Source organism: Erpetoichthys calabaricus, chromosome 9, assembly GCF_900747795.2.
Source record: "Erpetoichthys calabaricus chromosome 9, fErpCal1.3, whole genome shotgun sequence".
NCBI lineage: Eukaryota > Metazoa > Chordata > Cladistia > Polypteriformes > Polypteridae > Erpetoichthys > Erpetoichthys calabaricus.
Genome location: NC_041402.2, coordinates 131978465 through 131997308, shown reverse-complemented (window position 1 = coordinate 131997308; position 18844 = coordinate 131978465). Strand labels below are relative to the sequence as shown.

At 36.7% G+C, this 18844-nt stretch overlaps 1 protein-coding gene across 5 annotated transcripts in view; it reads right to left on the bottom strand.

The window, feature by feature from the left end:
* The window catches only part of cmip (c-Maf inducing protein), a 184908-nt gene that overhangs the window by 35464 nt on the left and 130600 nt on the right, over positions 1-18844 (bottom strand). For 2 of the 5 annotated variants that reach the window (XM_028810155.2, XM_028810158.2), the window contains exons 3-9: positions 13907-13957; positions 11504-11674; positions 9316-9357; positions 7990-8052; positions 6907-6987; positions 3156-3259; positions 1855-1959 (exon numbers count right to left, since the gene is read on the bottom strand). In XM_028810155.2, the coding sequence (XP_028665988.1) occupies positions 1855-1959; positions 3156-3259; positions 6907-6987; positions 7990-8052; positions 9316-9357; positions 11504-11674; positions 13907-13957 (617 nt within the window). The remainder of the gene's footprint in view (positions 1-1854; positions 1960-3155; positions 3260-6906; positions 6988-7989; positions 8053-9315; positions 9358-11503; positions 11675-13906; positions 13958-18844) is intronic. The other 3 variants (XM_028810157.2, XM_028810159.2, XM_028810156.2) reach the window with 2 other exon arrangements.

The following is an 18844-nucleotide window of genomic DNA, read 5'->3' as shown; positions in this document are numbered from 1 at the left end:
AAAAATATGCATCATAAATCTAAACATTTTTTCAGCTGAAACACCCACTGCCTGCTATAAGTCAAAATAAAAACATGTTTCAATCCTTCTGTTTGACATCTGACTAACAAGGAGAATGGCACCCAGTGGGGCGTAAGTGGAAATAACAACAAAGTGGAAATGATGCATTCCATCCCTGGAGATTAAAGAGTTCAAGAGAAACAATTCCCTTTGCTAAAAGGTGATGTAAAGCCTCACTTAGCACAAGTAGAAAATAACTAAAAAAAAATTTAGTCAAATCAAAGTAGATTATGTAAAAGGTATTTAACAGGTATTAATAACTACAATAGTTAAATGAAAAATCTATGCAACATAAATCAATGGTGGTGAATTCTGTCTCAAACTAATCATGACTATGAACTGGAAATAACTGAACACTAATTGTGATTGTGAATTAGAAATGAATGAGGGGTCTTCCTCATTCTTCCTGATGTAAACACTATGAAAGCAACCTGTGAGTCCCAACTGTAAAACTAGCTAACCTGGATTTAGTCCAGTGGAATTTTATACAAGTTGAAACAAAGCTGTATTGTTCATAGAGGATATCCATTATGCCCTCACATTGACTTTCAACTTAACCAGTATGGTTTGACATGTATTTCTTGGTTAGCTTTGCAAACTAGAAAAGGTAATTTTATGAATGTAAAAGTGTATGTGATAACAGGCAAGTGTCAGGCATTTTCTCACGCTACTCATGCTGAGCTCAGCACAACAAACACAAATAAGCAAACACGTTTCAATATTTTGTCAACATTTATTTCAACATTGCAACATTTAATATAAATGTTAATTTTATATAAGATATATATAAGACTAAAGCTATAATTTACAGACACTAATTACAGTACAAAACACTATAAATGAAAATACACCACAGTTGATGGATAGTAGCTCATGGAAACCATTTAATACCCCTAATAAGTCCACAAGATGGAATGCTTTAATGAAAATCTGTTAGATTTTCACTTGCAGAAAGAACAATATGAAGAGAAATCAAGAATAGCATAAAATAAATCCACAAGGTAATACAGTTTTAAAGAAACCTTAGCCTTACTAGTTAATTATATCATCCAGTGTTATGGGATACAAGCTGAACATATCAAAGTGACCGACTGATTTGACTTGAATGTAGAATAAAGATGATCTATAATGCTGTAACTATCTTGTAAACAAAGTATCTAAATGGGCTTATAAATATAATATTTCAAGGAGATATACAGTGCATCCGGAAAGTATTCACAGCGCATCACTTTTTCCACATTTTGTTATATTATAAAAAACCTCAAGTAAACTTTTTCACATTGTCATTATGGGGTGTTGTGTGTAGAATTCTGAGGAAAAAAATGAATTTAATCCATTTTGGAATAAGACTGTAACATAACAAAATGTGGAAAAAGTGATGCGCTGTGAATACTTTCCGGATGCACTGTACCTTCTTACCTTTGGAGCACAGACAGTTTAAGTGGACTTGCTCAATGTAAAAATGTATGATAAGGGGTATAATTAGAATGTTACATTTCGTGCACTTGGATGCAAATGTCTCATTGCCAAATCACACTGGCCACAAAAAAATTCTTACAAGAAAGGAATTTTATTAAAAACAAAAAAGTTTAAAGTGCTGAAAGCTCGCAGATAACACTCATGTTTCTTGTACCCTACTTGTAAGGCTTTTGTTTTGAATATCCTGTTTTTCATCAAGTAAATTTAAAAGGTTAATATTAAACGACACTGTAAAATCAAATGGCCGCCAATATTCTGGACAAGGTCTTCTTCTAAATATTATACATTTCTTTCCATCCTGAATTTTATACACACCTGTTAATATACTCCTCATAGCAGGAATAAATTGCAGCTAAGCAGACAGCAACAAGATTTGGTAGGACCCTTGGGTGTGGACAGTGACCAGTTTGCCCATGCATACTGTTAAAAAATAAAATTTCCATTTAGTCAAGTTAATTTGTAAAACTTAATACAATACTGCAAGCAATACAATTGTTATAACAGCCCCTCCAAAAGAGATTTGGAAACAAATCAAATAATAGTTTATTTCTTTTTTTAATGGCACAATAGTACTGTATATGCATTCTCTATGGCACATGTAAAATAGTCAGGCAACTGAAGTGGTTTAAAACAAAGAACAAATTGGTAGCTAGTAATTTCCTTAAGTCATGCAAAGCAATGCAAAACATAGACCTATGATAAATCAAAGCTACATTTTTGTCTTTATTATATGTTTAGCAAGATAAGAAAAGACAGTAAGTAAACAGCAGAAATGGTAGTAGGTATGTTTTGAAGTTAATTTTACTTTATCACTTTAATGCAGGGGCGGCACGGTGGCGCAGTGGGTAGCGCTGCTGCCTCGCAGTTGGGAGACCTGGGGACCTGGGTTCACTTCCCGGGTCCTCCCTGCATGGAGTTTGCATGTTCTCCCCGTGTCTGCGTGGGTTTCCTCCGGGCGCTCCGGTTTCCTCCCACAGTCCAAAGACAAGCTGGTTAGGTGGATTGGCGATTCTAAATTGGCTCTAGTGTGTGCCTGGTGTGTGGGTGTGTTTGTGTGTGTCCTGTGGTGGGCTGGCACCCTGCCCGGGATTGGTTCCTGCCTTGTGCCCCGTGTTGGCTGGGATTGGCTCCAGCAGACCCCCGTGACCCTGTGTTCGGATTCAGCGGGTTGGACAATGGATGGATGGACTTTAATGCAGTTACTCTATAATTACGAAAAAAACAGCATGTGACTGCAGAAAGAGCATAAGTGTGCAACCTACATTAGAAAGTATAGGATAGAAAGGTCTATAATGTGTAACAATTGATCTTATCAGGTGAAATGGGCTTCTTCACCTAAGGTTAAATTGTGCAAGACTTGCCTACCGTACAGAAAAAAGGTACGAGTATTGAAATTACTTCTGAATATGTCACAATGTTTGCTACTTTATTGAAAAATTATTTGGTAAATCTGAGGCTTTTCCGAAAATAAAACAATTTTTACATACTACATAGCACAATGACAGTACAAGTGGTCACAATATAGTGGTTTATTTTGATAACTATTCACCAAATTTCAATTAATGAGTCATGAGTTAGATAAATAAAGGATATGCAAAACAAGAGTGAATGCTCACCTCTGAATAAACTTTTTCACCACTTCCATTCCTGCATTTAACTCGTTCAGTGCCAAAATGTACTCCTGAGTGAAGAGCCTTAACCGAGGGCATTTTCCAAAGTCCTGTAGACAGAATTACAAATACAGTAAAGGTTTATTACCCGGACAATATATTTTAATTACACTGCCCACAGGTTAAGCAATTTCTGGAGCAGACATACACTGTTATTTGAAACGGTTAAACATTAAGTTGTAATCAAAAATCTCAACTGTATCACTCAGGAAAGTCAATAGATTTTTTCTAATATATTTTTATGCATTAATGTATATGGGAATTGCAATATTTTGATCATATTTACACAGTACCATTTTATGGCATTTTTGAAACCTAACACATATTCATAGATGTTAATAACTCAAACCAATTATAATTTGCAAAGGAATGCATTAACAAAGCAATCTGTTAATAGATTATAATATATATTGTACAAAAATAAATACACATCTAGACTTTGACTCTTGCATTATATAGATCTTTATCATTGTAAATTAGCTCACATACTGTAAGAGTGTGAGCACTTTTTTTGTTTAAACTCTTATACGGTTTCTTTATTATTCTACAGCTTCACATTAATCTGACATGGTTAGCTGTATTTTATTCAGCCACTTTATTTTGTAGTTAACAGTTGAATTCACATAAACATATAAACTGTTCCTGTGGATTTAGAACCTTTAATGCCAAATGCGTTAGTTAGGCCAAATAATTAAATTCCTGGACAAGTATTAGTATTCATACAAACGTTTCCAATAAACTTATGGCTAAATATATAACTTTTGGCAGCATTGCAACATGGGAACCAACCCAGAATGGATATGCAAATGCAACATACAGCATATTATGGAACAAATCTCCTCTCACATTATCTTTTTAAATTAGGAAGTAGAGAAGCAAGTTCTATACAGCAAAATAAGATAAATAAAAAAGAAACTAAGAAAGACAATTCAAATTGGAAGATTCTGTTTAAAAAAAGTTCATATGAATGCCAAAATCCAAGGTTGCTGATTTATTATTCAGGAACTTTAAGTAAAATGTAATGAAAGCTTGTTATAACGTTAATACTGCAAAAGGAAAATAAAAATATCCGTCATCTTCCATGTTTATGTAACCATATTCTTTCAGAAGACCCTTGTAGTGATACAAAAAACTGAAATGTTGCCCACCAAATATATTGTTCTGTTTTCTTAAAAAGCAGACCAATAACCTTCATTCACACACCAGAAGCTGCACAGTAATGGAACTATATTCTATTTTAGGAATTTTAAGGAATGTCATGTATTGTAACCATTACTGCCTGTAAAAAGGATCTGAAATAATTACCCCCTTGGTTAAATTGAATTGTAATAGACGAAGACCATGTCAGATGATAAAGCTGGCTTATTTCATGCCTGTGCTGAACCTTCTACATTCCCATGTGAAAGTCTACTGCTTTTTCATATGTTTCCTTCCAGGAACGCAAATGACTTGTAATCTGTGTGCCAAGTTTCCATATTTCCTCTGTGAAACAAGATATATATTTGCCACAGACTCACATCATCTCCATTACTTTCAGATGCTGACATTTTCATCCTCAGTTGGTGGCATTCAGTTCTCTTTCCCACTGTAATGTTGCCCTTGCTCTGTTGTCTGTATTTACTTCTTTCTATGCACATCAATATAACCTGGTTAACATATTCCAAGATATATACACAGACACACACACAAGCACACTCATGTGCTTATAGTTAAGTTGATTTAGAGTATATTGGATATTTTGGATATTGAAAAATAAACTAAGCAGTTACATGAACATTGGGAGAATAAGCAAATTTGACACAGACAGTGACCATTGCTTGGCACAATAGCACACACAAACAATTCTTACTCACCCCTTTCGGGCTTAGTTAATCCAATTGTAGGGTGATGAGGATTTGGAGACTACCATGAGAGAATCAGGTACAAGGTAAGAAACAAAGCAGTCCATTTCCGGGCACACTCATAAACACACCCAACATCATGCCAATTTAAAGTAAGCAGTTACCCTATATGACATGTTTATGGAAGTGAGAAGATAGGCTAGAGTTAAACATAACCAAGGTAAGAACGTGTAAACTCCACAAAGACAATGATGGGGGCATTACCGAATTGTCTTGCAGCTGTGAGGCAGTCACACTATTCAGTTACACTTACTCGTACAAGGCCAATTTAGAGTTGCAAGTTAAACTAACATGTACATCATGGATATGTGGGAGGAAAACCAGAGCATCTTAAGCAAAACTCACAATATGAACTGCACACAGCCAGTGACAAAGTTGGAATTTAAACCCAACCTTATGAAGCTGTGAAGAAGCAGGATTGAATCGTGTGTACCTTACAATTACTATATAAATCACTTAACATGCAAGTCTGTAAGTATGCAAGTGGTGGTTAGAGTAGCCACAAAAAATACACATGACCACACACATGCACACTATAGACCAGAGGTTCTCAACCAGGGTGCTGAAGCCCACTAGGGAGTCTCAGTAAACTTCTAGGGAGCAGTCAAATGACTGAAAATAATTTTAAAATAGCAGCAAAAAACTTATCAGATGATATCAGATGATTTTAACCTGAAGAATTTTAAACACTAAACTGCCAGATTACTGCTGGGGTGTGGGAGCACAGTATATTAGAAAATTGAATATTATTCTTCATCTATTTCTTTTATCAGATTTTCCTGGATCAGTCAAAGTAAGGTACAACCTGTCCAGGAAAGAGGAGATGTAACCAGCTCAGAATAAGACACTCATCTAATATCTAAATTCATTCTCACTGAGATAATGCAGAACGTCTATAATAGATGTTGTTGGACTGGGGCAGGAAGTTCACTTGTGAATACACCAACACCACTTAAAAGGTATTTTAAAACAGAAAGGGAACTGAGGTCAACTAGGCAAAGAGTGGAGATGCTACACATTTCAGCACTGATATGGCACTTCACAGCTTGATAAAAAGCTACAGTGAGTAACAGAGGGAAAAAGTTACTCATTAAACTGATACAAAAATACATTCTTGAAAAAGAAAAAAGAACTGTGATAACACTTGAGGAGAAACTGAAAACTACACATGAAGACTTTGATCATGCTGGCCATCAAAATCATTTACTATTTTTTGTTCTTTCTTCCAAGAATTTATTGTCAAATCTGCCTAATCTATTTCAGGGTCTTAAGGGATTCCATTTATCTCTGAAACATTGTGTGCAAGGTGGGAACCAGCTCAGTATGGGATAGTAGCCTCACAGAACTCAAACAACTGGAAAGCCATTCACATTGAGCTTTTCAAGAATCACTTTTAAACTTCTATTGAACACACTTGGTAACAGAGGATTAACGTCAAAATTACATACAGATAGTGGATGGGCTGGCATTCAAACCTAAAAGCCTGTAGATATAATCCCTCTTAGATTTAATCAATTTATCATCATTATTATTATTATTACTAATGGTGATCTATATTAAACTACTTTAGTAAGCATATAAAACATAAGGAGGGAACAATAAGAAAGAACCACAGCATGCCTCTGTAACTATATAGACAGCTGTAAAACATGAGCATGCACAGGCATGCATTTGAAAAACAAGTATTATGACTGGCAACAGAACAGCTGGTGAATTTAAAGATTGTGATTAGGATCTGGGAAATAATAAACCATTTTACAGACTTTATGAGATGTACAAAAAAAACGGTCTCATACCATATTGTGTTTAAGGATTCTTTGTACCACAGGTGTGAACACTTCTATCACTACCATTGACCGGGGGCGTTCCCTGCAGTGCTAGAAATACACCAACAAAACAACAGAATATCAGGCATAATAGATTACCTCATAGAATAAAAGACCTATGTCACAATGTTACATTAAAAATAATCATTATAGCAGCTTTGTTAGTCCATGGTTGTACATAACCAGTATGTAATTTGAATAATGTAAAATGTACGAGACATATTCATAAACTTTAAACCACAAATCAAAATGTTTAGTTTTAATTCATTTCTAGTGAAAACACACAGTATAAGCCACTTTTTTAAATTATAAACTAAAGTAGAGGAAAAAGGGTGAAAATGAGGAAGATCTTTGATCTACTGATGACTTCTTTTTTGGGGTTCATACTCACCCTACCTAAGCAAACTCAAATGGGGAATACAACAAAAGTATTATGTAATATTTGACATGATGTTGTCTGAAGCCACTAGGCACAAAGGAGACAAATCTTGTTGCCTGGGAAACCACATGAGTGGCTCTGTTCTATTAGGACATCAAAGGCAAGCAGAGGACTTGTTTGGAGTTCTTTAAAGGATGGACCATTTTTATTGGCATTTTTTGTTTTGCAAGTTTCTTTTTAAACAGCAATATTTCTCTGTACAGGATTACCTCCAGCCTTTCATAAATCACCTAACTTCTTTACAAAAAAAGTCATATAAAGTAAACAAATCCTTTCCAAATTTATTTCATGTTAAGGTTTGCATAAGTAAATTTGAAATAGTGCTGTGCCAAAAAAGGCTCTACTTCAAATGAAAAACGATCAAACTGGTGCAAAAAAATGCTTCTGCAGAAAGCTTTGAGGTTGTATTCACCATGAATGACACTAAATAACTTAAGAAAAAATGTGTGGCTGCATTACCATTAAAAAAATCAGTACCATTTCTATTTCTTATAAGCATATTTCTATCTTTTGTTTAGGATGGTGATACTATATATATATATACTCCAATATCATAAAAAAAAATTCATAGGAAAACTGTGCTGTTTGAAAAGTAAGACTCCATTTCAACATACCTTGCAAAAGAATTCACAGAGGTCAGGTGGTGGATGGTTGTTTTCCAATAGTGGTGCAATTGCCTAAAAAATAAATAAAAATACAAATTACCGTATTTTTTTTGAGGAAACACAATAATGTTAAAATTAAGTCCTCACCATTCCAAAGAGAAACATAAGAATTTGTTTCTGAATGACTGAACAAAACCAAAATTGTAACAAATGTTTGCTAGTATATTTATGATAAAACACTAAAATATATAGAGGTAATGATTATGATATTGTTTTGTTTTTTTTTAAACTATACCATTACCAATTTGTACTCCAAGTGTAACCGGTCCTTTTATGGCATTTATAAAGCACCTTACGTGAAACTACTTTTGCATTCTACAAGGTACTTACACTTCTGTGTTTTAGGAACATGTGGTTAGTTGATTTTTGTGTATTTTCTTTCTTCATTAATAGTCATTTTTTTCCTATTTGCTATCAACTTTCATCCTTACTTTAGTAACATTACAGTCAGATACAGATTACTATTTAATTTTAAATGGAATTTGCTCTTATGTGATCTTAAATTTTATTTCTTTTTGCTTTTTTTTTTTTTAAACTATTTTCTGTGTTTTTCAATGAGTGCTGCTGTTTTGTGGCTTGAGACACCTCTAATTACTGTCGTAATTACAGTATTAAATAAAAGAAGTATCCAAACTTTGACAAACTAAAGACGTTGTGATCTAATAAAATCACGGAATCAAGTAAATTGGGGAAGTAATCTGGTTGATTTTGGTTCCAGTAACATGAAGATATAATATATAAAACATTTTACTGCACTGACTTTTCTAGAGTATTTTTTTTTTTCCTTCCAGACTGTCTCTTTGAAAACGTACAATAATGGATGGTCTTATAAATAATGTCTTGTGCTTTCATCACAAATATCCACACTTACTGTTTGAAATGTGACTTGAGAACAGCGCCAGTTTTTTCAATTTTCAGTACAATGCTTTTTTATTCTCAAAAATGTAACATTTAATACTATATTCTAAAAAGCTCCAGGAAAATTAAAGGAGACACAGATAAAAAAAAATATTTTACTAACACTTCACAGGTAGATTAGTTTTACTTCTCTTTACCAAGACCATAAAACCAAAGACGTATTCTTTAGTGTAGTCTGTTTATGAAAGCAACATATAGTATGTTTTTATGATTAACTGTAATCTCGGGGAAAAAAAATTATGAGTGGGAAAGTTATGCACAGACATTGCTGAGAGACTGAGTAGTATCAGCAGAAAATCTTATTACAAAAATATAGTTGCAGTAAATCCTTGTGCCACTTCAAGATATTGAACTTACCACAATAATGTTTTCATGTTCTTGTGTAGTTAAATTAATATTCTGAAAAGAAAAAAAAAAACAACAAATGTTACAAAGGTAATCACAAAGATAGATTGAACTGAGTGAAATACAAAAAAGTAAAAATTGTGTATATTAGCCAAAAAATAAATTCCAACCCACAAAGTAAACATACATTAATAGATTTACACTGCCCCAAACCTAAAGCAACAAAGACAAGAAAACTGTTATTTAAAATGAAGATTTCAATTTTCCTATTACCGTGTTTCCCCGAAAATAAGACCGGGTCTTATATTATTGCTCCAAAAGATGCACTAGGGCTTATTTTCAGGGGATATCTTATATTTAATCATATACAACAATATACATTTATCCAAATACAGTCATGTCATCTTCTTCTGGAATATTGTCATAACTCTCCACATTCAAACCCTGAATTCTAGCCTGAATTTCTTGCTACTCCAGCCGCTTTTAGGATCCTCCAGGATCGATGTGCGTGCTTCGATGTTTGATGAATGGTTCGATGTGGTGAAGCAAAATGCCAACATACAAATGCATTCATGTTGCTTTTATATTCAAGCATCGCATATTCCCCAAAATAATGACACAATACATTTTAAAAGTCTCACATACCATCTTCTGTGCCGTCTTTTTTTTTTTTTTTTTTGCAACTTCACAATGCCATCAGAATGTACCGCGGTGTATTTGAGATACAGAGAAAAAAAAATAAGGACAAATTGAAAATATCTATTTTGTGATTAAAGTGGAAATTTCAGCTTTAAACTCGAAATGTCCACTTTAACCTCGTAATTTACTTTATCATTAAAGCAGACCGTCATAAACGTCATCTTAAAACTGACCCAGTTGTTAAATCGCTACGCACTTCTGGGGCTTCCTCCTGACCTGACAACAGCATCAAGCAGCATCGCCACATGGAACACATTAAATTTATTATATTCCAGCTCTCTGCACATTTAGAATTCTTGATTTATAATTGATATCACTTTCATGATGAAATGCATTAAAATATGTATGTTACATTTTACAGATAAATCGTTTACTTTCTTTAAATAATGAATACTGTTAATAGTTACACACATGGGATGGCACGGTGGCAGAGGGGTAGTGCTGCTATATCGTAGGGAGTCACGTCCCTTGTGATCTCTGCCTGGAGTTTGCTTGTTTACCTGGTGGGTTCCATCCAAAGACATGAAAGTTTGGGGATTTGGTGAAGCTATAATGACGTTAGTGTATGTGTGTGCTTGTGTTCTCCTTGTGATGAGCTGATGCCCTGTCCCAGGATTTTGTTTCTGTCTTGCGCCGATACTTGCTGGAATGGGTGCATCCCCGAATTGATGGATGTAATCATTAAACATCCTTTTCAGAGGTACTGTGGCAAGGTGTCCTAGGAATTTAATGGATGTTTCACGCATACGCATCGCGTGAAGTATAAACCAGGCCTTAAGCACCTTACTTTTCAGCTGACGATCTTGGGGTACGACTTATACTACAGAGCAGCCTGAAAATCATGCTAGGGCTTGTTTTCAGAGTAGGTCTTATTTTTGGGGAAACACGGTAGCTACCCAGCCATTTTATTATAATTACCCCTATTATAAGTATTCATATTTATTGTTTACTATGATTTCATATTTTCTTTGTAAACAGTTATTAGAAGTTATAAATGTATCCTTGGCCCAAGATTAAGCAAAACAGGCACACTGATAATGGTTTGCTGCATGGGCCATGGGTTTGTCTTCAGATGTAACAGTGTTAGTTCAATGCACCCACAGAAAAGTGTAACAGAAAACCAAGGGCAAATTTAAAACTACTATGAGGCCATCAAACAAAATGTCTGTTATATCAGATTGGTATTATTAGCTTACTTTTGGCCTATTTGTGATTACTTGTTAACCCTTGGCTATGTCTTTAAATGATTTATTAAAATTCGCAAATGTATCTAATATAGCTTATTAAAACTTTTCAGTTATCCTCAGTTTGAATACAAGTAGTTTTCAATTTAAAATATACATTAAACTTTGTTGAAAATGACGAGTCACAAAAAAAAAGAGAATTCTATCAACTATCAACTGCAAGACATCAAATGGTAAATTAAATGTCTTTAAAATTTAAAAAAAAATTAAGTAAACATTAGATTATTGTTTTCAACACTATAATGGATTCAACCCACTTTTCTGACCTCTGAGAGTAATTTTGAGACAATCTCAAGTGGAGCTTGGTGGATGGAATCATCCTGCAGTGGTGAGGTAAGGGCCATGTCTACCAAGGTCCTGATCTCCTTCAGGACCACCTCCCAACGGCTTGGATTGCTTAGAACTTTCTTGTACTTATAAATCTTCTTCTAGGAAGAAAATAAATAAAGTTAGACAATTTCAGGATAAAAGCTGAATCCTTTATAGATGTCATCTTCTACTCTTCTTTAATGAATTTGCTACCCCAAATCTCAGATTTGAACATTGCTTCACACAGTAGAAAAGAAAAAAAAATGTAAAATCAATCACTTAAGAGACCTAGATTAAAAAGCACTTAAATACAGGCATTTGGGAATAATATATTTTGTAATTAATTTTTAGGTATAAAGTACAAAATACAAAGTAATCAAGTGATTTGCGTATGCTCCCATTAGGAAAAAGAAACCTTAGGTACAGAAAAAACTGGATTACACATGCCAGCTTCAGACATAAATATAAAATGTAAACTTGGAAATATTCAACCACTGTCTGCATACAGTTTCCACATTCTCTGGAGATCTGCATTGGGATTTATGTGAGTAATACAGTTTCTTCCGACAACCAAAGAATGTTACATTAGGTTAATCTGAAACACAAAATTGACCTCACGAGAGTGTTTGTGGGTGTGAGCTTGAGTGTTCTTCACTGTGTTATAGCACCTCATCAAGCCTTTCACGTGATGTTGTTAGGTCAGACTCTGGAAATGTCATGACCTTTTTGTGAGGTTCAAATTATGGATAGACGATGGCACAGACAGACAGATAGAAAGACAGATATAGATATTGATTATCATAGGGAATAAAAAGGGGCCACAAGGGTCATATAGGGGACCAGCTACAATTTACCTACATTTGCTTCTTCAATTTAAAAGACTTAATCAGTAATGGTTTTGGTGTTGTGCTACCTATTGAAGTCAACACACCCCAAAGGCAGCCCTTATATTATGTTTTCTGAAATAAAAATTACTGTAAATACACTCTTCAAATTTCACTATATTGAATATGCTCTCTACGAACACTCACTATGTTTTGTGTTTATAAAATTGTGTTAACAGATGTATGTTTTTTTTTTTTTTTAGCAATGACAATAAAAATGTAGTTTTGGCTTAATGCACCCACAGGAGATAACACAGAAATGAAAGACAAGGTTAATGTTACTGAAATGCTATTAAAGTAAAGACTTGTTATGTTTGGCTGGTATTAGTAGCTTATCTTTGACTTAACTAATTTAAATTACAGAGGTTAATTCGATAAAGGTCAGGATTTGTAACAGATCATTAACTTCATGTGTTAAGGTTAAGCAAATGGACAAAAGCCAGGTTTGAATTTCCTGTTGCAGTATTGAGAGTTAATCAGAATGATAAGCACAAAACAATTAGGAGGAACATAAATGTTATATATACCATTACAAGTATTTAAAACTTTTAATTACACATAGGATTACTTTACTGCACTTGTAAAGCAATGCCCCCTTCTACAGTCATTTTCATCAAATTTGTATGCATTTTACTGTTATTTATCTGTTTATTTTTTGTATTTTTACTGAAAAAGCAAACACAACTTAAATGGTTACAACTGATAAATTAACTTATAAACAAATTTATAAAAATAAGGTACATTACAAGGTAAACAATCCAACATGCAGTTCAAATATAAAAAAACTCTATGAACTGTAAGTTTGACTTGAGGAACCACACATCCAGGCACCTTTCTAACATTGTAAACCACACTGGATCAACCTACCACCTGCCTGTATACCAGATTATACGCGTTTCTAGAATGATAAGCCACATTGTATTAGATATCTGGAATTAGGGAATGAATGTTAGCCATTTGGAGGCCTACCTGCTCAATTCTGGCAAAAGCACTTTAATGTCATTATATCTGCTTTTCAAATGGAAATTTCAAAGCATTGAACATATTTTGACAACAGCATTTCCAGATTTCTTCTAAAGTTTTTTCCTAGTTTTCCAAATACCCTAAATTCGAGATACATTCTTAACAATTTTATACTTTTCCAAACTGTCTTGACCAGGTAACAAGCACCCTAGAAATAATATATTTTATGTACAGTGGGTGCTTGAATTATCATAGTAATGCAGCAATAAATTAATTCTTGAACTAAGAAAAACTGAGTGACACATAAATAGCTATTATGATATCACAATGAGAGATCTGACGGAGACAGCAGGGGTACAGTATGATATATTAATAAGAATTACACAAAATGTTTGAAAATTGAACAAATTAACTGTGATCACTGTTTAAAAGAGTTCTCAGTCAGACATAAATTTAGAAGACTAAATTTGAGTATTAGAATTCTTGCAAAGATTAAAAAGTTACCTTCCACTGTAATGAGTGAAACCACTGATCCCGTAGATAGCTGTTGGCAGCCTAAAAATAAAAACAATAAAAAAAATATAAAAATGTAATGCATATAACATAATCAAATTATACAGTTGTAACAAGCAATAAGCTAAAGTAGTCCCAAGTACTTGGCGTGGCATGGTAACCGAAAGGTCGGGGGAAGGAATGAACGAGCCGGGGGCATGGGTATGACGCGGCCTCCCGGAGCGAATCGAACCTCCAGACCCCGGCCTGTGTGTTGAGCGAGGTGTCGCTGGTAACCGGAGGGGCGGGGAAAGTGCCGATCGCACTGGTACAGCTAAACAGTGCTGTTACCCGGAGCGATGCGGTGCTGATGACGCCGCCTCGTAAAAAACATAAATCAACGGGCGTGCAGACAGCAAAGAGGCTCTCTTTTACCAATAGAGAGACTCAAGCTGTGCACAAGCCCCAGAATAAGCAGGAGATCCTCAAAGTAAAACGCGGGTCTCCTGACAAGGTGGAGATATGGGTTGAGAGCAGCAGGGCGGCCATAAAACCCTCCTTGGTGGAGAAAGGGGCGGAGACGGAGCTGACGGAATTTCCGAGATGTTTCTGGTCTCGTAGAGGAAGACAACCAGGAGGACATCGTCGGTGCTATAACTGCCGTCGGCCAGGCCATGTGTGGCGAAGTTGTCCCCGGAGGACAGGAGAGCGGTGGGACAGAAGATACACCATTCCCCCAAGGTTCTCCGGGGGGCCTAGACAACACAGCCAAGGTCCGACTGACGTGTCCTCCTGGAGGAGGACGTCCCTCGCGGGGCGGGACGCTCCGCCCCAGTTGTCGTCGCTAAGGGGGGTGAACTGTGATGGATGGCTGGCTTCATATTCCGGCCCTCACCCCCAGGCCGCCAGGAGGAGCTCTCCCGACAGCGTGGACGTGCCCCAAATTCCAGCAGGGCTTCATGGACTTTGTAGTTTCTACACACAGCCCTGCTGGATACCCTGGGGTCCACAGGGAGTCGCTGTCGGGAGGCCCGTGGACTCATATATGCCCTATAACCCGGAAGTGCGTCATAATCCCGGGACAGGAAGAAACGACGTGCTTCCGGGGTGAAGAAAAGGACTGTTTACCCTGACCCAGAAGGAATAAGGAATTGTGGACTGTTGGGCAGGAACACCTCCGGGTCAGGGTGTATAAAAGGACTCTGGGAAAGCCCAGACACTGAGCTGAGCTGGGAGGTAGGGTGGCTAAGTGTCTGGGAGAAGGAGGATGAATATTGTACTCATGCGTATGAATACATAAGTATATATTATACATAAGGATATATTGTATATCCTTGGCCAGTTTCGCCCATTCCTCTTTGCAGCACCTCTCAAGCTCCATCAGTTTGGATGGGAAGCGTCAGTGCACAGCCATTTTAAGATCTCTCCAGAGATGTTAAATCGGATTCAAGTCTGGGCTCTGGCAGGGCCACTCAAGGACATTCACAGAGTTGTCCTGAAGCCACTCCTTTGATATCTTGGCTATGTGCTTAGGGTCGTTGTCCTGCTGAAAGATGAACCGTCGCCCCAGTCTGAGGTCAAGAGCGCTCTGGAGCAGGTTTTCATCCAGGATGTCTCTGTACATTGCTGCAGTCATCTTTCCCTTTATCCTGACTAGTCTCCCAGTTCCTGCCGCTGAAAAACATCCCCACAGCATGATGCTGCCACCACAATGCTTCACTGTAGGGATGGTATTGGCCTGGTGATGAGTGGTGCCTGGTTTCCTCCAAACGTGACGCCTGGCATTCACACCAAAGAGTTCAATCTTTGTCTCATGAGACCAGAGAACTTTCTTTCTCATGGTCTGAGAGTCCTTCAGGTGCCTTTTGGCAAACTCCAGGCGGGCTACCATGTGCCTTTTACTAGGGAGTGGCTTCCGTCTGGCCACTCTACTGTATAGGCCTGATTGGTGGATTGCTGCCGAGATGGTTGTCCTTCTGGAAGGTTCTCCTCTCTCCACAGAGGACCTCTGACAGAGTGACCATCGGGTTCTTGGTCACCTCTCTGACTAAGGCCCTTCTCTCCCGATCGCTCAGTTTAGATGGCCGGCCAGCTCTAGGAAGAGTCCTGGTGGTTTCGAACTTCTTCCAGTTACGGATGATGGAGGCCACTGTGCTCATTGGGACCTTCAAAGCAGCAGAAATTTTTCTGTAACCTTCCCCAGATTTTTGCCTCGAGACAATCCTGTCTCTGAGGTCTACAGACAATTCCTTTGACTTCATGCTTGGTTTGTGCCCTGACATGAACTGTCAACTGTGGGACCTTATATAGAAAGGCGTGTGCCTTTCCAAATCATGTCCAATCAACTGAATTTACCACAAGTGGACCCCAATTAAGCTGCAGAAACATCTCAAGGATGATCAGGGGAAACAGGATGCACATGAGCTCAATTTTGAGCTTCATGGCAAAGGCTGTGAATACTTATGTACATGTGATTTCTCAGTTTTTTTATTTTAAATAAATTTGCAAAAACCTCAAGTAAACTTTTTTCACTTGTCATTATGGGGTGTTGTGTGTAGAATTCTGAGGAAAAAAATGAATTTAATCCATTTTGGAATAAGGCTGTAACATAACAAAATGTGGAAAAAGTGATGTGCTGTGAATACTTTCTGGATGCACTGTATATATATACACACACACATGTGTATATATATATATATATATATATGTATATATATATATACACACACACACATACAGTTAGATCCATAAATATTTGGACAGATACAACTTTTTTCTAATTTTGGTTCTGTACATTACCACATTGAATTTTAAATGAAACAACTCAGATGCAGCTGAAGTGCTGACTTTCAGCTTTAATTTAGTGGGGTGAACAAAACGATTGCATAAAAATGTGAGGCAACTAAAGCATTTTTTTTAACACAATCCCTTCATTTCAGGGGCTTAAAAGTAATGGGACAATTGACTCAAAGGCTATTTCATGGGCAGGTATGGGCAAGTTCATCGTTATGTCATTATCAGTTAAGCAGATAAAAGGCCTGGAGTTGATTTGAGGTGTGGTGCTTGCATGTGGAAGATTTTGCTGTGAACAGACAACATGCGGTCAAAGGAGCTCTCCATGCAGGTGAAAGAAGCCATCCTTAAGCTGTGAAAACAGAAAAAACCCATCGGAGAAATTGCTACAAAAGTACGAGTGGCAGAATCTACAGTTTGGTACATCCTGAGAAAAAAAGCAAACACTGGTGAACTCAGCAAAGCAAAAAGACCTGGATGTCCACGGAAGACAACAGTGGTGGATGATTGCAGAATCATTGCCATAGTGAAGAGAAACCCCTTCACAACAGCCAACCAAGTGAACAACACTCTCCATGGGGTAGGCGTATCGATATCCAACTCTACCATAAAGAGAAGACTGCATGAAAGTAAATACAGAGGGTGCACTGCAAGCTGCAAGTCACTCATTATCCTCGAGAATAGAAAGGCTAGATTGGACTTTGCTAAAGAACATCTAAAAAAGCCAGCACAGTTCTGGAAAATCATTCTTTGGACAGATGAAACCAAGATCAACCTCTACCAGAATGATGGCAAGAAAAAAGTATGGAGAAGGCGTGGAACAGCTCATTATCCAAAGCATACCACATCATCTGTAAAACACGGTGGAGGCAGTGTGATGGCTTGGGCGTGCATGGCTGCCAGTGGCACTGGGACACTAGTGTTTATTGATGATGTGACACAGGAGAGAAGCAGCTGAATTAATTCTGAGGTGTTCAGAGACATACTGTCTGCTCAAATCCAGCTAAATGCAATCTAATTGATTAGGCGGCATTTCATGATACAGATGGACAATGACCCAAAACATACAGCCAAAGCAACCCAGGAGTTTATTAAAGCAAAGAAGTGGAAAATTCTTGAATGGCCAAGTCAGTCACCTGATCTTAACCCAATTGAGCATGCATTTCACTTGTTGAAGACTAAACTTCAGACAGAAAGGTCCATAAACCACCAGCAACTGAAAGCCACTGCAGTAAAGGCCTGGCAGAGCATTAAAAAGGAGGAAACCCAGCATCTGGTGATGTCCATGAGTTCAAGACTTCAGGCTGTCATTGCCAACAAAGGGTTTTCAACCAAGTATTAGAAATGAACATTTTATTTCCAGTTATTTAATTTGTCCAATTACTTTTGAGCCCCTGAAATGAAGGGATTGTGTTAAAAAAATGCTTTAGTTGCCTCACATTTTTATGCAATTGTTTTGTTAACCCCACTGAATTAAAGGTGAAAGTTTGCACTTCAACTGCATCTGAGTTGTTTCGTTTAAAATTCAATGTGGTAATGTACAGAACCAAAATTAGAAAAAAGCTATCTCTGTCCAAATATTTATGGACCTGTGTATATATATATATATATATATACACACATATATGTATACACACACACACACACACATCTACACACACGCAAACAATGGATTCACTTTTTTCACATTACTTTATGTCCCACCTTTGTGTTAAAATCATCAAGTTAATTTTTTCCCCCAATATCAGGCACACTTTACACCCCAGAATAACAAATCAAAAATTTATTAAAAATAAAAAATGTGAATATCACAAAATTTAAATATCATTGACACAAGTATTCAGACCATTTACTCTGAACATAGCTGAAGTAACTTTAGCAGTGATTGTGAGCTGGACCCTTCACCGACCAGGATTTTGGAATTTTCTGCCTTTTTTCTCTGCAGATCTGCATTTCACTGTTTTTGTTTTGTCGTTCTGGTGTATAGAATGTTGCTTAATGCACATTCCTACAGCCTCTTAAGCTACGGAGTCTAAACTTAATCCCAACAACCACCACACACAGACTCATGTACAGCGAGTGGTACATTTCACTAGGATCCAACAAATGCCTCTTTGTTTGGTAAATAACACCCATTTTGTACACTATATGTCAGGC